Consider the following 25,936-nt stretch of genomic DNA (forward strand, 5'->3'; position numbering starts at 1 on the left):
CATAGGCTGTCTCCATCTTCCTCTGTAAGGCATCTATTCATTATGCCCTGCTGGGGTCCTCCTTGACCTACTCCTGCCTGCTGCACATCAGTCGGAGATGTTAAAGAAATGACCTTTAGCTCTTCACCTCAGAGAACGGAAGTAGAAAAAGAGGGGCAATGTGTTGGGAACTACTCTAAGCAGTGAAGAAGAAACCATGTTCTGCCACTTTCTAACTCCATGGTCCTGGAAGAAAAGAAGACACATGCACTGACTACAGAATATGTAAACAGGCTGGGGTAAAGTTTGCATGGATCATGTTTCACTCACCCCCAAATTCATAGGGAGGAGCTTTAACCTTCACTGGCAGGGCATTTGGGGGCGGGGCTTTGGAAGGTAATTAGATAGTGTAAAAGTCAAGAGAAAGCTCATTGTAGAATTAGCATCCTTAACGCAAGTGGTCTTGCTTTTACCATCATATAAAGACACAGCAAGACTGCAGCTCTTGGCAAACTATGCAGTGAGCAAGCCCTCCCTTGAGATCAAATCCCAGGACCTTGATTACAGGCTTCCAGCCTCTTAAACTGTGAGGCACACATGTTTGTTATCTATCCCTTGCAGCCTATGGAACTCTGCCATTGTAATCTGGATTAACTAACACAGTGACATTAATCCAAATGCTGGGAGCTCAAAGGGTCAGCATAAAATAACCCAGAGTAATCCAAGCCTCCAAGAACAGGTGAGTTTGGGCAGGTTTGAGAGAAGGCAGTAGAGAGTCTCTGTCCCCTTAGAGATCCCAGTTAATATACTAGGGACTCCAAGGTTATAGAGTTAATCAGACATGTGTTATAAAATTGACCTAAGCACACTGAAGATTCCATGCCTTATTACGAGCAATTATTCAAGTAATTCTTGCTTGTCTGAAAAGTGGTGTAATACAAATAAATAAGTAATATGGACTGGGATGAAATAAGCCTCGGGACACTTACTAATCTGGGGATGAAGAGAGCTTCTTAGATACAATATTCATAAGGAACTGACCAGATTAAAATGTCATCGACAAAATATGCTCTGAATTTCTGTTTCTAGGGGGAGCTAGGACACCAGGGAACTGACATCATACAAGGTGAAAAGACAAGAAGGCAGAGAAGGAAAGAGTTTGGTCCTTATCGTCTCCTGTATTTATGAAGAAAGAGTGTGAAGGACCCTTTGTATTCTCTCAGAGTAATAAGCTTAACTCCTCCCACACTGTGTAATGGTATTGGGGAATAGGGCCCTCAAGAGGTGACTAGGTCATGAGAGCAGTTGCTGGGAATTAGGTCATTGTCCCCCCCCCACAGGATCTCAGAGATCTCCCTCTCTCATCCTAGCATATCAGATACAAAGAGAAGTTGGCTTTGTGTGGTTGAGAAAGGTCTATAGCTGGACTGTGCTGGCATCGTTGACCTTGAGAAAGGTCTATAGCTGGACTGTGCTGGCATCGTTGACCTTGAGAAAGGTCCATAGCTGGACTGTGCTGGCATCGTTGACCTTGAGAAAGGTCTATAGCTGGACTGTGCTGGCATCGTTGACCTCATAGACCTTCTAGACACCAGGACTGTGACATATAAATGTCGACTGTTTAAGCCACTTAATTAATTGTAACTTATTATATCTGCTCAGAGAAAAACCATGGGAACTTTCAAATTTTGTGTTCAGATTCTTAAAAGATTTTCTTTTATAGGAATAATATAAAACTCCATAAGCAGTTCATTATCTCCCATACTTTTTTCCTCTCTGCCTCTCCCAGAGTCTTTAGAAGACTTTAAAGCCCCTCCCGTGGCTTTCCCTACTCACACTCATGCACACACTCGTTTCCAGAGAGCTGCGTTTGCCTTTGCCAATGAAGAATCAGACCTTATTATGGGCAATTATTCAAATAATTCTTCTTTGTCTGAAAAGTGGTATGATACAAATAAAGAATCGGACCATTCCCACTATTCTCCCTGTCACTTTTGTTACAGGATTTTTTTTTTTTTTGCTTGTCATAAGCACCTTCAATTCCAGAGATGTGGAGAAAAAGAGGCCCCTCTCTTCTTCTCTTGATATACTTATAATTTTATAAAATGGAGTTATTCACACAGATGCCACAGGCAATCCTTTTTCTTACACATCTTTTCCTTCCCTTTCTTCCTTTACCATACTACCATGGTTTAACTTTTTATCAATGTGCTTCTATTAGGTGGTGACCAGATAATACCATATAGATAATTTCTCTCTGTTCTGACGTATGGAGAACAAGTCACTTCCGATTTGTCAAAGTGTAACTTTCAGTTTCACTGTCAAGGGTGAAGGGAAGATTATGTGATGAGCATGCATTATCCTAAAGATCTTTATTGAGTGAGGTAAGGATTGGATCTTATGGGTTTTTTTCCTCTTAAAAGACATTGCTGAACTAGTTAGACTCTTAGATACTCATGCAATTCAAATTCAGTGGCTTTGACCAGTAAACTTTTATAGCTTAAGCATGAACATGGAGCTGAGTTTGAAATAGTCACTAGAGGGCGATCATGTCACAAATTGGAGGATGCTTAGCGTAGACTGATTGGTCCAGTCTGCAAACATTCTGTACAGGTGCAGATAGATCAGGGTCCTGGAGATCAGGTTGAATAAATGACTGTAATGACTTTTTAAAAGCCTGGTGTTCTGTCAATGGCATCTCATTTTCAAAGTCTGCAACAAGAGTGAAAGCGGGACTGTGAACTATACATGTTACAGAGCTGCGAAGTACTGGGAACTAGGTTCTAAGTGATAACCATTTACAGGAGAAGGTGGCATTTTCAACATTTAGTCATACCAACCAGACACTCTGCTGAAAGCTCTGAGTCCCTACCTATCATTATTATTTATAACAGCCGGTGAGCTTTCCTACTTCCTGAACTTTAGCAGCAGAATCAGGAGGCTTGCCTAGACTGCCTAGGCCCTGTGGGCTTGGCAGGACTGAAGACAGCTGCTGCGTTTTCGCCTCAGCAGTCACATGATATTTGACTCTTCCTTACTGTAATATCAACAGCTGTAGGTGTCACATGCCTTGATTCATCAACCGTCACCCAGTACTAATGTGTCAAGTAATCATCGACTCCTTACTCAGCAGGTGGGGATACCTGGAGAAAGACAGCATTCCTCTAGCTGCCGTTTTCTACCAGGAGCTGAAATCTTTAACCATTTTGATGTTTGGCTTTTTGATCATGGCCCCCATACTATTTGTTTCTTCTAACTGAAGCTGGTAAAGATCAGACAGGAAGTTTTAGGTGAGAAGGAAGTTATAACTAGGGCAAAGTTATTCACCCCTTCTTCTTCCTTGCTGTTCAATGGGAGCTTTAGAAAGCAGAGTAAGAGAACAGGTGAGGCGCCATGTTGAAGTAAAGGCAAACAGAACATTGGGAACACAGGGAAACACCAAGGGGGCCCGACAGCCACACCAGGCTTCATAGGGTCTTGATGAATGTGAGTAGAAAGAGGAACTATGGGAATGATTCTTTCCAGATGCTTCCCCCAGTTGCCTGTGCTGTCTCCTATGAGAGAAAGGTGATGGATTGGTTTCCCTGTGCCATAAGAACATCATCTCTACCTCTACCCCCTAATGCAAGGCTATGTCTGCAATTTGCTCCCGGCAAGGCATGGAGATGTCATGATGCCAGGGAGGCACTGGACAGAATAGTGCAGGCTATTCAAAGCTCTTCTTGTGATGCCATAAGCATTTCAGTACGTTGTCTCATTCACAGAGATGTAAATGTGAGGTTTTGGTTTGTAATGGAAAGTAAACCATGGACTTTCACTAGACTAGTGGTTCTCCTACCAGTGGGCACAACCCCTTTGGGGATTGAATGATCCATTCACAGGGGTCCCCTGAGACCATCAGAAAACTCAGATATTTATATTCCAACCCATAACTCCAACAAAATTGTAGTTATCAAGTAGCAATAAAAATAATTTTATGGTTGGGTTGCTACAACATGAGGAGCTGTATTAGAGGGTCACAGCATTAGGAAGGTTGAGAACCACTGCTCTAGTGAAAATAGAAATTATAAATACATATAAAAACTGTCTACATCCAGTGTCTGTAGAGACACACACTCATGTAGCCGAGTCACAGCAGACCACTACGGCTGTCATCATCAACCATGACTTTACACAGGAGTCACTGAGGACATAGAAGATATCCTGAGACCTGAATCCTACTCAATGCATCAGAGAGCACTGAAAATGGGGTAATTTTTTGTGAGATGGTAAGAATTGGTGTCTCCAGTGGCTAGAATCCAAGGAGTGGATGGCTCTATCCAATGGATATCAACTTTCTCCACTCACAGCATCTAGGGCATCAAACCAGACACAGTACTGGTCACATGTGCTAAGCAATCAGCTTTACTAATACATTCCCTGTCCGTGTGCCTATTTGTTTATTGTCCCTCTATATTCTAGTTAATTTTGCACTGAAGAAGAGAAAGAAATGTGGTTGGCACATGCCTTTAACCCAAGGACTCAGGAGGCAAAGCCCAGCAGATATCTATGAGTTCAAGGCCAGCCAGGTCTACATAGAGAGTTCCAGCCTAGTTGGAGATACATAGTGAAACCCTGTTACGAAAAAAAAAAAAAAGAAAGAAATGAGCAACTTTTCCTTGAATAACTTCCTATCTATTATTCCCTGTTCTCTCTTTGCGAATTCCAACTGAAAGAAGCAAACATCACGGAGAGAGGTGGAGGTCAAGAAGTTAAGCACTATTGATGCTAATAATGTTAAGCACTATAAAAGAATCACATTGCTATGCATAGGAACAGACTGAAAAAGGGATAGGCTACCTATCCATCTAGGTAGAGAATCAGGCACACATACACCCAGAGGCTCCTTGAGAGATGGCTAGGAGTCAGGTATAGAAGCTGCTTCCAACAATGGAAGGACCAACACCTGAGCCAGTTTTAAACACCTAGAAGATAAGATCTTCCAGTGTTTGCTGTATAGAAAGGATCATTTATATCCTGGGATATAATTCACCTCAAATGTTACAAGGCCACTGGAAGTCCATGCCTCCCTTAGTCTATTAGACTTAAAGCTTCCCAAGGCCTTGATGGAGAGGGTATGCAATATAAAGTACTTCTTAATCCAAAACTAAGGATGGAGCAAACAATTAATTGCTCCAAGTGAGAGAAGTGATATAATAACTGAATCTGGGAGGAACAGATCATTTCTTTAAAAAAAAATCAGTCTTTGGAAATTTTCTAGTTCAGTTAAAATTTCCCACAGGAGTTTATTTGCCATTCTACACTCGTGGCCATTCTGTCTCCCCTCAGCTAATCTACTGCAAAGTAATTTAGAGACAGCCACCTGCTTTCACCATTGCAGCCACCACACTGTCAATGACACAAATTAATGCAATGATTCCCAGACCATAATTGTCCACCAACGTGTTTGGAACAGTGAGCATGCATCTATCAGAAGCATAAAATGACCAAATTTTATGTGACGGTTGGGATGAACCTCCTAGTTGCTTCTTGGATGAAGTCTCTAGTCTGGAAGCTGTGCTTTTAATAAAAATAAAAAATAGAAAATAAAAGAAGGAAGATAACATCTGCCTGCAGATGGCTCCATGAAAATAATTTATAGGAGCTGCTGTTGAGGAGAAAGCGGTGGTAATGACATTAAGCAATGCGGATGGATGGCCCATCCGCAGCCACACATTTGTTTCTTATTTCATTAATGAAGACCATTTTGGTTCTTTTTCTGCTACCACATGCAACCTTTGGACAAAAGCAAAAGCCAATGTATGTGCTCTTTTGGAGCGATTCCAACTTCAGGAGTTTATGGCAATGTGGTAGGAAGAGGCTGGGTGTACTGTCTGTCACAGAAATTGCCCGTGTCAGCTGTTGTACTTACTGCAGTTACTCAGGCTGCTGTCCGAGTCACACAGAGAGCTACCAGCACAGGATTCGACGCAGGAACTGCCAAGGCATCCCTGATCTCCTTCTGGACATGGCGTCTGACCTGTGGAAGGGGAAAAACCCAATAGCTTTCATCACCTGCCAATCTCCAACCCTCTGTCTGAAGGACTAAGAATGATGTCTGCTGGGGCTGAAGGGTGACACAGCTTTAATTTCCTTCCAATCTCCCTCCCAGTATTGAACACATATGGAAGAGGCCTGCTCTGGGTTCATCCTCTCACCAACTAAGTGCAGGCCAGTATCCAAAAGAACTCCGTACAAAACAAAGCCACAGCAAACCACACTAAAGGAAAGCAACAGATGGTTGCTTCTAGTGCGGAAAACCATACTCAGTTGTTACATAGGTGCCTATACTTAACAAAATGAAGTGCTCGTGATATGAGGCCAAGAGGGCCACACAAAGATGCTGGCGTTCTGGTTTGTAAATGACATCTTATTATCTGCCCCGCCTCTCATCTCTCCAGTTTAAGGAAAATACTTTCCCTGATAACCAACAGGGCATCAAGGCAAAAGCTCTATTTCAAGGTCCCTTTATCATAGTGTCAGTCTTTCACTGCTGCTACCCAGACTTCCAGCATCCCTAGAAAGTATCACTGATCTCTGATGACCTAACATCGGGGCTTTTTCTTTCCAAATGAACAGTGGCAGCATGAGCCTTTCCCCCGATTGCTTTTCCCTAAGGTATGTGGAAAGGAAACTGTGTTTGCTGTTGGTTTCCGGGTTATGTGTAGATTAAGTTGATAAAGTAATAAATTGCTACTCATTTTCTTTCCATCTCTTCCCCAATTATGGTCAATTACTTTTAGACATGTCCTATGGGATCCAGAATATCTTGCAAGGCACCACTGACATATAGCCATATTTGTACATCCTAATCCATGCTTATCCATAATTCTAAGTCAATGGGTATTGTATCGGAATCCTTCCAGCCCCTCTTGTGGTAAAATGTTATATATTGTCACCTTGCATAAAAGATGTCACCGGTTTTTTTTCCTCCCTCAAGGCAACCTTAAACATTTTTCGTAAGTGTAAGCTCTTCGTGACATTTTAGGATGTTGTGTATTCGATAGTTCAGCAAATATTAAGTGCCTGCTTTGTGGCCAGAAACTGAATGCTGAAAGACAAAAGGCCATGCCTGCTCTGTGCAGCATCTCCAAGTTTAACAAGGATGACTCCTGACCTCATGAACCTGTGCAAACACCCCTTTGCCAGAGGTGTTTATCAAGAACAACTGAGGTACACTAGGGCTTGGATTAGGCTGCCCAAGGAAGCATTCCAATCAGATGGGGTAAGTTGTCATAGGAAGGGGAGAACAGCTCTCTAAGCAGAAAAGCAACAGGAAACGACCTGTCGAAGAAGGCACACCATGGTCTTTGCTCTGTATGTAGTGTAAAACACCTTCCCCTTCCTATCTCAAGACATTGGCCATGTGCTGCCGTGGGTCTGCCGTGCTCATCTGAGCTCCCCTCTTCCGAGAGAGCTCTCTTTTCAGTCTTCAGCTTGATGTCCTAGTATGTCTCCATCATAAGCTTTTGACAAGAGCTCTTTGCCAAGTGTGCACAACACACAGAAGCACAGCACCCTGAATTCTTGGCAGCCTGAGCTGCATGGTTGGAGATTGATCGTAAACTCTCCATCTGACATGGAAAGAGAGCGCCATCACTTGTTTTGTTAGACTGCATTCCCAGCAGGAAAAAAAAATGACCCTGTATTAGCCGTGTATCAACAGGAGATATTTATTCAGCTTTTCCCAGGCACTTGCCCTGCACAGCAGTAATTATCTTCTGAGCTGATGTGGAAACTGTGACCTAGAAAGGTAGAGTGACTCACCTACAGCCACCCAAGTAGCAAGTAGTAGCCCAGAGCTTGAAGCTCAGAACGAAACCTGTAACGTCCATGTGCAATCCCACTGTGCAGTGCATCTCATCTACAAACCAACATGGGGGGCAGTTAAGTTGGGGACATTCCACATGCTAGAAGGTTTTCATAGAAATAAGGTCTTAAAGTAATCAGTGTGGAAACTTTTTATTAAAAAAATATCCAAAAAAATACATAGATGATCACGTTTAAGACCCAAAATGTTTTAATTTCTATTTTCTGTTTCAGTTCCATGCATAGATATTATGTCCCCTTTAAAGTATATTTAAAACTGTTGCTTGGCAATGTGAAACATTAAACTGCTTCTCTGAGCAAGGCCAAATTAGGATGCAGTTACATTTAATTTCATGAGCCAATTCCTTCTATTTGGAATCTAATCACGTTTAACTGCATGTTACAAGCTAAAGTTTTCTCCTTATTAAGCCTAATGAAGAGAAGGTTCCATAGCACAGCTCAGCGGAGTCTGAGCACGTGGTTTCATCTTGAGCCTGTGTCCTTGGGAATGAGTTTCCGGCCTGTGCTGTTTAGGCATTATGTATCGACCAACAGAAAAGGTGACTAGAAAATCTGGACTCACGTGTACAGAAATCCTGCTTAAGAAACTCCCAAATGTTCTGGATTGCTTTCCCAAAGAAAGATCGACCACTACAGGAGTACTCTGGAGACTCAGGGCCCTGGGAACACTGGAGAAACTGAGGACACTGAGGTCACACTGGGGACACTGGGGATGCTGGAGATGCTGGGGACACTGAGGACACTAGGACACTGGCACAATGGGGACACCGAGGACACAGGGAACAATGGGGACACTGGGGATGCTGGAGATGCTGAGGACACTGGGGACACTAACTATACTGGGGCCACTGGGACCACTGGGGATGCTGGGGATGCTGGGGACACTGGGTCACTGGGAACACTCACTGTCACTGCAGTTCTCCTCGTCACTCCCATCCTTACAGTCTTCGTCCCCATCACACTGGAAGGTGCTAGGGATGCACTGTCCACTTCTGCATTCCACCAGGCCCTGGCTGTGACAAGCTAGGAGAGGCCAGGAGAAAGGTCACCTTATTTACTGATTCTTCTTACTGTTCATACAAATGAGCACCACCAACAAAGGATGTGTTGTACCCACACACAAATGGATGTAGCTCTACTTTTATTTTTAATTCCAAGAGTTTTTGGAATGGAGGGTTTTCCCTCCTTTCCAGAAGTTCTCTTCATTGTGAAAGAGCACTTAGAAAGAACTGAGGGCTTTTCGGTGACAGTGGCAATGATAGAAGCTGCTCTTATGAGGGGTGTGTTTTGTGGCAAGACTGGGGTAGGTATGTCATATATATTTCAAATTATGTAGGGAAAGAGAAGGCCAACGATCATATTTATGGAACTTTTTATACAGCCTTTCTTATGTCAAACTATAAACTACGAGATCTGTGCTCTAACTTTTGCCTCAGAGTACTAGCCAAGTAAACATTCAACTTCATATGCAGCTTCTATGGGTTCTGAGCGTACAGTTTCAGCTAATAACAAATCAAAAGTATTGAAGCAAATATATTCATAATTAACATGTCCTTATTATTATTTCTTAAACAATTCAGTATAAAAGCTGTTCACAGGGCATTTACAGTGTATTGTGGAGTTTAAGTGAACTAGAGATGACTTAGAAGTGTACAAAAGAAGTGAGATTAAACACACGCCTCTTCATATAAGGACCTTGAGCATCCTCAGATGGTGATATCCACCCAGAGCCTGCAATCTATGGAGATACCACAGGGAAACAGTGTACCAACCCTTTCTACTAGGTGGATTTAAAGGTTTAGTTCTAATATATGTGAGATACATCATTTTAATCATTTCAGGTCAGTTGTACTATCTCAACATGTAACTGTCAGTATTCACTTTTTTTTTCTTTTTCAATTCTGTGGTCTGAGGGAATAGCATGTTTTCCAAGGAGGGAAAACATGGTTAACAATCATACTTGTCATGATTTGTGTGCAAACAAGTTCTCATTTACCTAAAAATATAGCCTGCTATAAAATGATAATCACGCTCACACACTGTCTGTGTTCCATAGGATTATAACAGGCTCCTTCTCTCTGGCACTCCTCCATGTTCTCCCACAATGGCCACCGAGAACATGCTTAGAGGCTGAGCTGCTCAGATATGATTTGCAGAGAAAGGGATGGGGGCTCCTTGGTCTCTGGGAAGAGAATTGTTCTTGGAGAAGTCACCGCTATAAGCTTACTGTTCTCACACCTCTAGAACGATTTACTCACAGACAGAAGAGAAAATCAGAACGATGGCTTAAGAACCAGCCTCCCTGAGTGCTGTTTACATAATGGACTTTGATTTCAATGTACAGTCTGAACAGGGAAATAAGAAAGAAGAACAAGCAAAAGGAGACATCTTGGGGGAACTCACAGCAGTTGACCTCATCAGACTTGTCCACACAGTCATGGTCCCCATCGCACACCCACTCAGCTGCAATGCAGCGCCCATCTCCACATCGATGTTCTTTTGTGAGATTGCAATCTGGAGAAAAGGAAAAATCATGACGATGAGGGAAAATGTATGGGAAACCCTTAGACTTGTGCAGCTCTCAGTTCCAACTGAAGACACTCACTCTCTTTCCAGTTCCATCACTAATGTTCCTGGGATAGATCTGCCTAAGATCAAATGCTACTTTCTACCAGTGTCAGGCTCCGCTCTCCAAATCCCTGAAGGCAAAGATTCATCTGTTTCCCAGGAAAGGTGTTCTAATTATTGGCTGTCTTGTTTTCTTTATTTAGGGAAAAAATTAAATCTATGACTTTTACACTGAGTCAAATGAACAGAATAAAGCTTTGAGCTTCAAGATGCAGATGGCTGATTGATGTGTTTGTAACAAGTTTGCTGTGTCCCTAAGAATTACAACATCACTCTGGCAGGCTGGAAAGATGAGAGTCTTCTTATGTCATCCCTCCTGATGCTAAGCCCAGGTTTTCTACTGGATTACCTTAATCTATCGCTCATGTTTGAAAGAACTGCTAAGCAAGAAAGGGAAACCATTATTATTGTTTTTATGATTTCTTTGCATCTGGATATATACTCTGCCCCAATCCACACATTCCTGGAATTTGGCAAGTGAGAGGTTGAGTTTACTAAGTGACAAGTTTCCTGTCTTAAAGGGAAGAATTTATACACTGATTTATTTTGATGGGTGTTGTAACATAAATATAACAGTTCCATAAAAGGTATGGATTCACAAATAGCAGATGAAAAAATGAGAAAGTTTCATGTGTATCCATGAACGTGGCCTTTGTCATACTCTCCTGAACAACAATGAACTGTAAAGCATATTTTAGAGAAATAAAGTAGAGAATATGGAAGGCATGGTGTGAAGAAAAGAAGTAACCACAAGAGAGGAGCTTGGGCAGGAACCGGAAGACCTACCCGAATTTGGTCCACCAAAGACAAGGAACAGGGCAGCAATGGTCCAAACAAACACTATAATTGTGCTATTTAATGAAGGTATCTTGAAAGCATAGACTTTGTGATATTGGCTTATTTTCAGGGGCCTTTGGTATTAACAATTCTTTTTGATACATGGACACTACCCATGAGCATGGCCAGATTCTAAATTGGTCCTACTGTGGCACTCTCCTGACCTGCCTTTTTCCTTCCTTCACCAGGAAATGGAGGAGTGTGGAATTGATGGACTGTGAGGGTTCTTCACACTAGATTCTGTGATGAACAAGATTCCAGTTGTCTCACATCCTTTGTCCCAAATGCAGTCCCACACATATCGAATCACTAGTGAGTGGTTTGTACACCTAGAGTTTTCAATATTTTATGGATTTGGTGAGGGAAAGGCAGACAATACTTGTAGAAACTACTGAATTTCCCAGCTTGGGGTTATCTTCTGACCATCTCTACTCCCAGACTTCCTTTGCCTCACACTGCGATTCTTTCTAGCATCCCTTTAGAGAGTGTCTAATGCTGACCACTGTGCAGCATTTGTCTACAATCAAGCTTGCTCTTTGGTACATGCTGCAGAGGTCCTACTGTCAATAGTATATTGCATAAAAATAGAAAGTTGATCACACAGCTATAAAGATCAATCGGTAAGTTATTTTTTTTTTCTAGTTTAAGTTCAAAAGACATGACACAGAATTGAATATGCTCCTTTAAAGGAAGGTTTCTGCTTGGGAAGACAAGAAATCAGCATCTGTACATAAAACCAATCTGCCATCCCAATCCTTGGTGAGCATACTGTGCATGGAGTCACTACAGTGCCTGGAAGTCAGCTGCTCTGAGGGGTGCGAGACTTTGGTCACATCCCTTACTTTGTAATTTATCTCTGAGCACAGTTTTGTTCAGGAGCTCAAAATCCAAATAAGAGACAGCTGTAGCCAGAAGACAAACATCATAACACAGAAAAACACTGGCACATTAGCAACCATATTATCTTTCCACTCCACTTTCTTAATATGCCCTTAGTGTGACTTTTAGGCCAGACGTAAGATACTGGTCCATAAGGTGCAACTGAGAGCAGTGTTTGGACACGCTCTTCTTTCTAAAACAGGAGGAGGTTTGTTGTTGTTGTTTTATTTTGTTTTGTTTTGCTTAATTTTGCAACTGAACCTTCTAGCTATTTAGGAAACAGACAGATATTTGTTCTTGGTCATAAATAACTTTGTGGGTTTTCATGAAATGCTTTAAGGAATCAAAGCTACTTACCACAGTTTTGCTCGTCACTCAGGTCCCCACAGTCATCATACCCATCACACACGAGGCTGTAATGGAGGCACTTGCCTGTGCCACAGTGAAACAGATCCTTGCTGCAGTCTGCAAAAAAACAAAACAAAACAAAACAACAAAAAACAGGAAGCTACAGATGTGTCATCAGAGCAGAGTAAATACACAGGAGTATCTAATTGAACAAAGGCTAGGCCGGAAGGGAAACCCTGATGCTGACCTGACCCTTGCCTACTGTCATAGGTAAGGACTTAGAGAAGCTCACCAGCTGGCAGAGTCACTGAGAACCTGGACCAAGCCCACTGAGTCCCAGGTCAAGTACTCTTGTCTCTCTCTAAAAGTCTTCATCTGACTTTTACTTTATGTTGCCTGAAAGATCTTTGACAATCAAAGATGAGGAAAAAGACCTTCTTGGGACACCATAGTAAGTAATGCCGTCTATGTTTACCTGAAATGGCTGGCTCTGGTGGAAGGTATGTAGCTCTTCTTTATAGACATCTCCTTTACAGGGAAAGTCTAGGCGGGTGTAAATGTAGTGGCGCCATAGCCATCTATCTGCATTGTAGGTTGACATTTCTTTCCACACAAATACCATTGCCTCTGTCAGTGGGTGTTCTATGCCACCATCCTCAAGAAAGCAAGCACGTTCCCAAGCTCATGGTGGTAAAATGAGACCCGGTGACATGAAAAACTTAGGAAGCTTCTATTTAATGTGGAAATAAAATGCATGGATGGAAAGAATTTTGTGAGCGAGAACTTCTGAAACAAAACTGTGACTAGAAAGACTGGCTGATTGGACTTCAATGATGTAGGGAAGTTGAATGTTGAAAGCTCAGAGCCAGACTATCTTAGACCATCGTCATCACCATTACTTGATATTTATTACCCTCTTCTTCATGTGACGTAGCATCTTGGTGACCAAAGGTAAATCTTCTGGAATGTTCAAATAGACTATGAGTTTCCACCAACCAAATGCTGTCAGTTATCACCTAAGACCTATAGCTGAAATTTCCCCATTTTTCTGTAACCCACCTGTCTGATGGTTCCACTGATGTATTTGAAGTCTCTTGACTTAAATTTTTTATTCTTTTGTTACTATAAAACTTCATTCAACTGCTGCCATTTTGGACCATAGTACTTCAGTAAAGCTGAATCTGTGTTTCTGGATGTTTGGCTACAGAACAAACCATCTCTTGTGCTACTTTGAGATGAAAGCTGATTCTTTTGTTGACAGATTATCAATATTATTAGGAACACAAGATTTACCCTTGGGTAGCCTAGACCTCTTACAGTAGTTCTGGCATCCAACTCTACAAGTCTCTAAATTGGAGTCTGAAACTGGAATAAAATAATAATAAGCAATGTTTTGGAGGACAGTTTAACAAAAATGAAATGTGAAAGATCCCAAGCCAATTCAAAGAGGAAAGGGCACTTGGGTCAAACCTAGCACTGGAATGTCAGATATCAATGTAGAAAGTATGAACTCTGACCACCAGCTCAAACCATATGTAAACAGTAACTCAGAATAAATCACGCACATAAATGAATGAGTAAATATTATAAAACTTCTAAAAGAAAGCATAAGGGGAAAGTCTTTGTGACTTGGGGTAGGCAAATAATGCTTAGATAAGACATCAAAAGTATAAGCTGTTCCAAAGTGTCATTGACAAAAATGGAAAGACAAGTGAAATTGTAGAAAAGTAGCTGTAACAACATACTTAGGTTTCACATCCAGCATGAATACACACACACACACACACACACACACACACACACACACACCATAACAGTGTAATCTAACAACTCAATTGAAGGTAGAAGACTTGAATCAAAAGGCTTTTGCATTTAAACAAGTGACTAAATACATTAAACAACATTCCTAGGTGTCAAAGAAGGGCAAATTGGGACCACCAAAGGATTCTCTTATACATCTAATGCCTACAACCAGGAAAGCAAAACGGAAATCCAAGTAATTGTAAAGGTTTTGTAAAATAGAAACTCACATACATTGTTGGCGATGTAAAAGGACTCTATTATTGAAAGAGTTGGGTACCTTCTCATGAACAAACTGCAACCTTTCATACAACTAATTCATGTTTTCTATTTTTAAGATTTTGTCCAAGAGCATTTAAGTGTGATTCATTCAAAGATTTGTATGTGAACACTCACAGAAGCCTTATTCATCACAGCCCAGAACTGGCAGAAATCCAAATGTTCACCAACAGATGAACAGGCAACAAAATAGAGTACATGATTACAATGAAACACTATCCCGAGATTAGAGACCAAAAGCCTGATGTATGTGACTACGTTGATTAGCCTCATAATGTTATGCTTAGTGAAAGAAAACAGAATCAACGTATTCATGCTATATGACCCATCTATGGAATTCCCAGAAGACAGAACATTTATAAAGACAGATTTCAGAGCAGAGGTTTCCAGCGTCTGCAGGGTTAAGAGTGGGGATCAACAGAAGATGGGTGGGAGGGAAGATTGGAACAGACTGGAGAACTTGATGCCTGACTTGTGAGGATGTTTGTACAGATATGTAAATTCACGAGATTCTAGTGGGTGAAATTTACAGTGTATACATCATACCTCAACCTCTGTGAAACATTTCGTCCCATGTTTAATAACTGGGTTTCAGACATGTATTATCCTTTTTTCTTACTAAATCTAAATTAAGTGTAAAAATAGGTTATTATGGGAAGGTTGTTTTCTCCCATTTAAAGTTAAAAATAAAAGAAGGAAATTAGGTTTCTTCAGGTTGTTGAGAAGGGCCGAGATTGATGACCAAGGATCTCAGAGGAGTGGATATAACAGATAGAACGGTAAAATTAGTATGCTCCAAGTAAAGGAACAAAAGCAAATAAAAGTGGAGAGAAATGGGCGTCGATGAAGACTAGCGATTCAGTGTGCAGGCCCCAAGTCCTCTGGTCTCTAGAATCCTGCACCTCATGTAGGGTGTGGGGAACACAAGCTAAGCGCAACAACAATAATTACTCTCCAAAGTCTTTGCCACCTGATTTCCAACCTCTCTCCAAGTTCCAGTGTTATAAAGTCCAAGAGGGAACTATAGACTATGATAACCATAAAGGAGACTAAAGAATAAGCATTGTGAAGTGGTATCAGATAGAAACATTGATCATTCCATAATACATTCATTATTGAGTTAGCACACATATTCAATAAGTATATGCCATTCCTATGTCGATTAAAAATGAGAGGTCTTTGCAGTTGATTGGTTAGAGAGTTCTTACGCATCTATTTCAAGAAACTTTTCTTCTGAGGAAACACCTTACCTTTTAGAATCACTTCATTTAAAGAATAATGTGGGCCCTGAAGATCCTCTGCAGCAATTTCAAGAAAAAAAAAAAAAGCACATTGCATATCTCCATTTCTCCCAGCCTGAATAATTTTCAAACAAGGACGGAATAATAAAGGAAAACACAAGGACTAGGAAGAGGCACCAATCTTCTAGGAACAGTCCTGTGCAACAGAAGGCATCCTCTATCCACAATACACTGCACTGCTGAGTGAGGTGCACGACAGATGAGCCCAGGGAGTTACGACCTTGCCTTTGACATCCACAGGGCACGTTAGGGAGTGGGCCCTGATATGTGCATAGTTCTTTGAAAACATTTAAAGGGCCTTTTCATTTTTCTTTTGTTTTAATCAATTGTTCTTAGGAAGTCTTGAATTAATTTGGAAGAACACGCACTAGCCAGGGAAATAGGCTTTTCAATTTAACAATCAAGTGTATGAATCCATGCATCCCCAAGAGAGAAGAGGGGAATATTGGAAATCATGAATAGAACTCTTTTCTAGCAGTGTGTTTTTGTTTTTCTGATGGTAGGAACATTAGGGAATCAAATACTCCTTTTAGAATCTGATTGACCTAAGAGCACACCGAAAATTTCCAATAGTTTCTGTGTCCTCTTTGAAACCCGTTCTGGATCTTTGGTAATCGATACTGAAGCACCTCACCAGATATACCTTTAAGATTAGCTTTCTGTTGGCTAAACTACTTCAGAAATGGAGAAAACATAGGCTAAAAAAAAAAATTAGAAAATTAAGATTCACATAGTTGCAAGTTCAGCTTCCATAGTCAGGACCTCCTGGTGAGAAGAAGGTCCTTTTCAGCACTTAGATACCAAATTAGCTGCACTTAGAAAACTGGCCTGTTACTTCCGTACTGCCCTGGGGATCAGTAAACACTCAAAACCCAAACCAGGCAGCCAGGAACCCACAGCAAACAGCAAAAATCACAGTGGCTCCTTTTATTTGAGTAAATGTTTATTTGTGCTGAAAGGAGATGCAGTCATCATAATTTGGGGCCAAGAAATTATAATTTTCAAAGGTGCTTGGTGCTATTTTCTTGCTTAGTTCAAGCATAATTTTTGCCTGGACTTAAGTTGGGTGTTTTTGTACCTCCAGCTTGTTTTTTTTTTTTTTTACAATAATAATTATTATTATTAACAGAGAACTTGATGGAAAAATGTTGCTTCTGAAGTTCTTTCGTGTAAATATTTACTTCAGGTTGGCATCTGATAAATACACTATAAGCCTTTGTCCCTCAAAATTATCATTAAATTAAAGCTGAACGCTAAGAAACAGAAAGCCTTTTTAGCAAGGACTGCCTTTGGTTTGCCCAGTGCCCAACTCCGTAAACACGAGCCGATTTGCCTTAATTCAAGAACCAAGCAGGAACACTTAGTTTTTAGTCATGGGATTTTGGAGAGTAAAGGTTACTTCACACAATCTTCTCACTGTGAGATGACTAGAGAGGTTAAAAGACTTACCACGGGCACTGCCTCGGCCCTTAACAGATCTGTAAGCAGAGGCTGGCTTTGGTGAATGCCTGGACTTTCTTCTCCTGCTGACTACATCTGGAGGAGGGTCCTCTCCTGCCAACCTTCTGACCCTTCAGATGGAGTAATTCACGGTTGCACGGCAATGGCTGTTTAGCAGCGACCTTGATTGAAAACCATTAGACGCTGGTAGCTTTCCCATCATGCTCTCAACTGTAGCAGTGACAGTATCTCCAGGTATTGCAAAATGTCACCTACAGGTTTGAGAGCCACTACCCTAGCACATAAACACAGGCTATAGGCCAGCCTAAATCCTTCTTTTCTCACTAGCCTCTCTCCATAACTATGTTCAAAATGACTCTAAGTTCAGAATTTATGTCACTGCATTTACATCATCTTGTTTGATTTTTAGGACACTTCTTGTATTATTCTTTTCAAATAACATATTGGAAATGTCATATTTAGTACCTTATTTAGTCATTAAGGTTTAATGGTAACTGGGAATGACTATAAATGCTCCCTTCTAGGCCTGGTGCAGCAACTGTAGCCTTGAAATCACATCAACTGCCTGCACTGGGCCTGTCAACATTCGGTCACGAATGAGGAAGGGGATCATCGGGTTCTCTGACAAAAGAGACTGGCAACTGGAAGGTTCTGGAAGAGTGGAAGTCATTGTCTACAGTTGTGTTCCCAATGGTGACCTAGCCAAACTCTGATGGATAGTGCTAAACCCACGGTTACACAGATGCCACCACTTCAACTCAGTGACATCACAAAACAAAGCGAAGAGTCAATCACGTGAAAGGAGGACTTGTGTGTCGGGGGATTGACAGGGACAGAAGATGAGAATAATTAGACTGAATTTTATACATGAAAGAAAATGTCAGAGGCAAGATAACTAATAAAAAAAGGAAAAAGAAGGTTTAATGTTTTCTGTGTTTGTGTGTTACACCCCTGATTAGACTAAAAAAATCTACACTGAAAGCAATCAAAATATAATGCATCTACTCACTGGGTTTCTACAAAACATATCTACTACTGGGTTCACAGATAGATGGAATGTGAGACTCTGCAATCATTTGGCTGAGTCAGCATTTCCCCAGAGTCTCTATACTACAGGAATTTTTGCAAGCATTTGAAGCTCTTTGGTTACTTGTCAAATGAGACACTTTTGTTAACCAGAGGGAGCATTTCTAGTATTTACATGCATCCTTATTTTAGGGGAAAAGATTTCTAGGAAGGCATGGTGGTGGAGGGCGCTCATTTCATTATCTCCTTGACCACCATGAGGGGAGCCACTGGGCTCCACTGAGCTCCTCCTGCTTGCTATTCTGCCTCACCTCGGGCCAAGAAAGACACCAGCAGCCAATCTTATGCCACCACCTCTGAGACAAAGAAACCAATACCCAAACAAAGTACAACACACACACACCCAACTCTCCATATAGAAACAAAATCCTTCCTACTTTTAAACCGTTTCTCAGGGGATTTGTCTCAGTCATGAACGACACAATGGAGGTGGCAGAGACTAAGGTAACTTTAGTGACAAGCACCATCATAGACATAAACCTCACTGTTCTTGGGGAGTTGCGCCATGCCTATATAGGTTTTATATCCAACAAGCCAATTCTATAGGTTTTATATCCAACAAGCCAATTCTATAGATTTTATATCCAACAAGTCATTTCTATAGGTCTTATATCCAACAAGTCAGTTCTGTAGGTTTTATATCCAAGAAGCCAATTCTATAGGTTTTATATCCAACAACTCAACTCTAGAGACAGTCTTGTTTCCACTTGGCTCATGAGGAAATGGAGGCAAAGAGAGGTAGAGTTGTATTCAAGTTTATAGAATCAGGAATGGTAAGGATAGCAATATAGGAAACTGGACAACCTGAGTTTAGCACATATAAGACTGATAGTCACATTGTGTGGCACTCCTTACAATTAGGTAACCACAGTCATCACAAACAAACAAACAAACGACAAAAACAAAAACAAGTTCACCCATTTCACCCAAAGTTCAGAGCAAATGGCTTCCAAAAGTATTTGGTTGATTGATTTCATGTGTCAGAAAGTATAAAGTCCCACATGGTGAAGGAGCCCCGCTCATCTGATCTTGGAAGCTGGCAGAATCAGGCCTGATTAGGTTTTGGATGGAAGAACTTTTTGAACCAAAGTATGTGAATTATTTTCTTTGGGATTTGTTTTTGTTTTTAGATTTGTTCCTCTTATTTTATGGATATGAGTGGTTTGTTTACATGTATGTCTGTGTACCACATGCATGTTTGGTGCCTTGGAAAATTTAGAAAAGGGCATGAAATCCCCTGGAACTGAAGTGATGGGTGGTTGTAAGCCATGTGCATGATGGGAATGAAATCTGGGTCCTCTCCAAGGACAGTGAGTGCTCTCTACTGCTAAGCCGTCTCCTCAGTGCTTTGGGGCTTTTAGCAATATCTACCTATAAACACCCATTGTGTGGCAGTATTAGCAGCCCCGGCTTTAACTGTTCTTGGAGATGGTTACCCAGTCAAAAGTACATTAGCATCAAAAGAGATGAGCTACCTTCTGGTCCAGGGTCTATGAATCAGAAGCACTTCTACCTAAACTCATCTCCAGGCCAAGGATATGAGTATCACATCAGGTAGAGGGGTTGCCTCCTGGGGATGCTAAGCAGTCAGAAGATGCTGAGGAAAGCCCTGGTTATATGCACAGCCTACCTTGAAGAGCAGAATGAAAAACAAATATCCAAAATTTCCTCATTTTTACAAAAACCTTTCTGTTGTGAAACTAAGATGGCTCCAAGAGGTTGGGAATAATTTTATTTAATAAATCCAAAAGAATAGCTGACATATAAGACCAAATTAGTTAGTAGAGAAGAACAGCCAGGGGTACTCACAGTGACACCGTGATGGTCAGTTTTCACCCAGGGCATGCTAGAGCAACCAGGACAAACATTCTCTTGTCACCTAATTCACCAAGTCTGAACTTGCGTGGATAAGGCCAACTCAGAAGCAGCACATACGACAGAAAACGTGTTAAATTTGGAACCTTTCACAAGTGACGGCAAATCCATCAATTTGATCCCTGGAAAACGTCTTCATTGCCCCAAGCCTTTGCTGCCTTTGAACAAAAGTAAGGGTTGCGCAGTTCCTCCAGAGTTGACAGTTCAATCAAATCCTGAAGGTAAACACTTCTGACGTAGCTGACGGACAATCTACCACAGGTAAGTCCTTTCCCCAGCTTCCATTGAATCTCGAACAATGCAAGAGACTCCACAAACCACCTAACTTGCTTTTTAAAAGAAAACAAGTCCAGTGTTTAAAAACCAAGAGGAAGGTTTAGCTTCCTGCCTTTTCTGGCCAGCGTGGTCTCGACCTGCTAGGATATAGGAGCTGAGTATTTTCTTCTGTTTCCCCTAGGAATGTTCAGCCAAGCTTCTCTCCATAGTACCTTGGGGCTATGGTAACACTGATTTGCACACAAGCCCTCCTTCAGACACACATGGTTCTCACGGCAGGGATAGTAAGAACAGGAGAGTAGAGGCCAGTCGCTAGAAGCTCATGTTGAAATGCTGCACACATCAAACGTTCAGGCTCAGGAGATGGCCTCTGATGGTCAGAAACAATAGCATGCCAAGTTTTATATGTTTCACTATGGGGCTTCATAGAGACAGTTGCTAAAGGGATGTATTTTCTCAATGCGCCAGATCATGTCATGTTAAGGTATGAATATAATGCCAGCTAAGATATCGTTATGCACCTTCCAGAATAGCAATAACTTCTCATTCAGTTGGTAACTAGGAAAATTGAACTCCTTCAGATTGTATCTTAAAGACTGTAGCTCGAAGCACTAACAGCGTTTACAATCAATGCTCAGCACCAGAGAACAAAATGACAGAGCCAGAGCCAGCTGCATAGGATTAAAGGCACTGTTGACACTGAATAATGCCCCAGTACTGGCCACAGCAGGAGATAACAAGAGATTTTACTGCATCCCCATCAGATGGACATATCCAGTTGAACCTTTCAGAATCCCCTCCGGTGGTCATTTTGAATAGTATTTTCGGCTAATGTCACAGTGACAGTCCTTAATGTAACCACATAGGCTAAAACGATGTTTTACCTGTAAATTTGCATGCATAGGCTTTCCTGAAGAGAAAATACTATATTGTAAAATAAAATAAAATCCTTACTAAAAATAATGGTTTTCAAAATATATGTAGCATAACTTAATTCCTACTACCTACTATGTAATAGACAGAATAAATAAATGTACAAATAAATAAGGGTGAGAGTTCACAGGAGAAAAAGGCTGAAGATATGTAGCATTGTACACTTGATTTAAACTGCAGCTTTTCTCAAACCTTTAATATATCAGCATGTGTTGAAACTCTCTAAGAAGTTGACACAAAGCTTTTCCTAACCATTCTTTTTCACTCAGCCATTTTTTAAAAATAGTTGGTAATATGAAACCACACTTTGATGAACAGCACTCTGATACTATGATATGCTACCTGCCCCAAATTCCAGCAAACGAGCATCCTAACCCTCCCCACAGGGAAAAGAGTTGGTGCCTGGTAAACAAAAGTCTCTCCACTAAGGCAGCAGTCTCAATCTCTCACCAAGGCTGGGTGAGTCTCCCAGGAAGGAAACCCAGCTCTACCCATGCTGACTGTGATCAATCATACATTGGTAAAGCAACTGGAGCACAGCGTCTCAGCTCCGGAGCAGGGTGCAAGCCCAACATGGTGACTCTGGGGGAGATAAACCTATTGACTTCACCCAGAATGCAAACCAATGGCCGTCTACTAATGGCCAGGCTGGCTGTCAGTATCAGACAGTGCAGTGGCATAGGTGTCTAGGCTCCTCAGTAGAATCCCTTCCCACCCAGCTAAGCCCCACAGGGCCTGTCACCTACTGCAATGCGCCTCGTCGCTCCAGTCATCACAGTCATTGTAGCCGTTACACTGCAGCTTCTTGGGGACGCAGAGCCCGCTGGTACACAGGAAGCTCTCGCCCCCTCCACAGAGCGCTGGAAAAGAAAGGGGAAGGGGTCAGAACATGTTTCTTTATTCTTTTAAACTTAGGAGAGGGAGAGAAAAAAATTAAAAATAATAAAAAGTTCCTTTGAGATTTGACAGATTTCCTTCCAGAACCCCTCGCTGTCATTTGTCACCATTTCCCCACTGGACTCTGGAATGCTTACGGTAGAATTATCTAGGAGGAACCCAAACAGTGCTGGCTGGAGACAGCCAGGTTACACTTTACCAGCAGGCTCCGCACAAGGGTTTGTGTGTTCAGAAACAATAGAGCACTCAGCCCTAACAAGTGCACAGTGTATGTGGAGAAAATACTCAATCGGAAGATGTTGTTCTAAGCGATTGCAAACAACGTGAAAGTGGAGTACTACTGACTGAACAAGGAGTTCCCTCTCTAAATGCCACTGTGTGCTGCCCAGAGAGAGTTCTCATAAAAACAGTCAGACAACAGATGAGCTCTGGAATACGGGAGCAGAGACCCCGTGCCCTGCACTTGAAATATATTTGCTTGCCTTAACAAAAGGTTAAAGTGTAAGGCAGTGTTTGGGCATCGGAAAGGTGACACCTTACTTATTAACTAATGATATTTTCTATTACTTTTGTCACTGACAATGAACAGTTACATTTGACTGCTTTTTGCTATTATCATGATATTCCCTTTTTTCTTCTTCCTTAAATTTCAACAACTATTTGACTACTTGAAAATTACAATATGTAACAAATTTCAGATTAGAAAGTCAGAAAGGTCACTAATAAAAAGGAAACCTCAACGAAGCACATACAAATAAAGTTCTATGTGTGCTTATGTGCACCAGGTATTTTTTTAAACTATAGAACCTTTGACTCAAAAATCTGGTTTCTTGGACTTGGTGCGAAGGAAATTAATATTAATACAGAAAAGTTTTACTTTAAGGCTATTCATACCACCCTTGCTTATGATGAGGAAACCATAAGGTAGCAATTACATAAAACACAGGGACTGCCTAAATCAATTTGGTAACTCCACAGTAGAGAATACTGTTAGTGTCACTGAAAATGTACACCACAGAAAATAACTCAACATCCTGCGGACAAGTTCAAGATACTTCAACTGAAAAAGGCACTGGCTGGTGTTAAATAGCGTATTATAACTTGTCATCCATCAAGGCCAACTACTGTAGTTATACCTACTAGAAAGGCTCAGGACAATTTTTATTTTGTTTCATTCTGAATTTTACAAATATAGTGATCAAGTGTATTTCTCTAGTCAGAGAAAAATGCTAATTTTTTTGGAAGGGATGGTACAGTTTTAGAATAGGAGAAAATAAAATCGTCAAAGCTAGTGTGCATCCCAGTCACAGGGATGGTTGCCCGATTACGGTCTCCTGAAGTACACATTCCTTGATCATGTGACCCTTGTACCCTTAATAATGGGAACTGAGAACTGGATAACTCTTTGATGTAAAAATGGAAATGAAGAGTAGAACAAAGCAAGAACTGCAGGTAGGGAATCCCATCTGTCACCATTCCCAGATGTTCCATGGCTGGCACTTAGAAGGTTCTAGATTCATATTTGATGGGAAAAGTCGCACAAATCTCCAACAGGGCCACACATTATCACAAAGCCAAAAGGAAATAAGTATTGCTAGATCCAGGATCTTTTCCCCCAAAGCACTCATGAAAATCAGTGTCTTGATTTGCTGGAAACAAAGTCCTAGGTGATCAGATAATCTCACAATATCAATAATAAAAATATAGTTTTCATTGCATCTTATCGTTTCAGAATCAATCTAATTAATTACATAGTGAATCTCAGCTGCCAAAGTACTCAATAAGTCTGAGGTGTGCAGTGAAGGAGAACTGAACACATGCGTGAATGTATGTACTAAATATAACTACAAGAACAGACTCCTAATGGGCACACAGCAAAGCAGATGTAAAATGAAGCCATGCCCTAGGGCTTTACCAGCTGATCTATGTCAAGGGGTGTCGATCCTACTGTGAGACTGGTGGCCTACTGTACAAACCATGGAGGGCAAAAGTCCATGTGTGCCTTTCCGTGGCTGCCTCAGGGAGCACTGCATCCATGGCTCTGGTGAGTCCTCAGGAAACGGAGCTGAAAGCCCGGCATGAACTAGTTCCTGACTTCCGTATCTCAAAACCTCACGTAAACATGACATTAGTGAAGCCATTGCTGGATGTGGCCATCTCAAATCTAGGTCAAATTTAAACCCTAGCCTGCTGGTGCTGGCGCGTTACTGACCTCTCTTGTCGTGGCTGATTCAGTGGAAGGTGACTTCTTGGTGGCGTAACATTTGAAGGGGGCGGGCCGGTCTAAGAAAGTTTTAAGTCATTGCAAACAGTGTTTTTCTTCTTGCTTTGAAAGTGTGTGCTTTCAAAGTTTCAAGAAGACAAATAGTGCCCATTTTCTCTCATTTGTTGTTTATACAATTTATATTAATACGTAAAGTAATGTATGCATATCTGATATTAAAGTAAAGGCAGATTTGTCTAGAAAGCAACGGTGAGAAAGGGGATGGGGAGGGTGGAGAAGGTGGAAGGAGGAAGCCGCAAGGACTAGGCACCAAGTACATTGTATACCTGCATAAGCATGCCCTTATGGAATACAGCATTGTGTGCAATGAACACACAGAGAAAAAGAGAAACCGAGAAAGTTCAAAGTCTTGTCATCAGTATCACTTTTAAAAAATTAGAGTAGAAAGAATCTTTCCTGTTTGAATCATGTATGTAGAATTTGCCATTTCCTTGCATAAGCTTTTCAATTTCAAAAAAGAAAAGGTATAAACATCAACTTTGAATTCCTAATATTCAAGGCAGACATTCTTGTTCCGACATCCTTGGAGGAAATGGTAATTTACAGATAGACGAACCAGAGCACCAAGAAGTTAAGACAGCAGTGGCCCAAAGCTATAATGCTGGTAAGAGGTTTAAACAAGTCAGCCTAGGATCCTGAGGTACAGACTGCAGCCCAGTCCTCCACACCCCACCCATTCTGCTGTTCTGCTAGCAACCTTAATGCTGTTAGCTGAGTCTGATTCCAGGGTACTGGGTCTGAGCCAAAGTTCAAACTGTCTTTCTTTCTCCCTGTAAACAAAAGACAGATGTCTGTTCTCCAGGTGAATCGGATCCAGATGAAGTGACATTCCACATCAACACTGGCTTTTTGGAAGACATCCTAAGAGAGCACTTAGCAAGTTTCTGCAGAGGTTTTGCCGTAAATTTCACTGTCTTCTACCAATTGTCTTTTCACCGCCTTTGAATTATCACTCAGATGATAAAGAGAGATCCTGAAAGGCATGCTGTACCATCTTGACACTGCATACCGCTTTGTCTGCAATTCTATAAGGAATGTGCTGAACTTAAATTAAAATCAATAGCTGATCAATAGAAGAGTAGTCATTAATTATTTGAGATGAGATTTACAGAGAACCTCCCTAGCATAGTCCCTATGGCTAACTCAGTAAGAAAACAAAGCCACCCACCCCTTTATGCATGCAACTGGTCATCATCTGATTGAA

General features: G+C 41.3%; 1 protein-coding gene across 2 annotated transcripts in view; it reads right to left on the minus strand.

Moving 5' to 3' along the window:
• Corin (corin, serine peptidase) overlaps positions 1 to 25,936 on the minus strand; it is a 214,384-nt gene that overhangs the window by 46,245 nt on the left and 142,203 nt on the right. For both annotated transcript variants that reach the window (XM_029477597.2, XM_021163653.3), the window contains 5 exons: positions 22,298 to 22,411; positions 12,550 to 12,657; positions 10,252 to 10,362; positions 8,755 to 8,871; positions 5,891 to 5,998 (listed from right to left, as the gene is read on the minus strand). In XM_029477597.2, the coding sequence (XP_029333457.1) occupies positions 5,891 to 5,998; positions 8,755 to 8,871; positions 10,252 to 10,362; positions 12,550 to 12,657; positions 22,298 to 22,411 (558 nt within the window). The remainder of the gene's footprint in view (positions 1 to 5,890; positions 5,999 to 8,754; positions 8,872 to 10,251; positions 10,363 to 12,549; positions 12,658 to 22,297; positions 22,412 to 25,936) is intronic.

The sequence above is a fragment of the Mus caroli genome, unplaced genomic scaffold (assembly GCF_978045245.1).
Source record: "Mus caroli unplaced genomic scaffold, Mus_caroli_1 scaffold_4, whole genome shotgun sequence".
In the NCBI taxonomy this organism is placed as follows: Eukaryota; Metazoa; Chordata; class Mammalia; order Rodentia; family Muridae; genus Mus; species Mus caroli.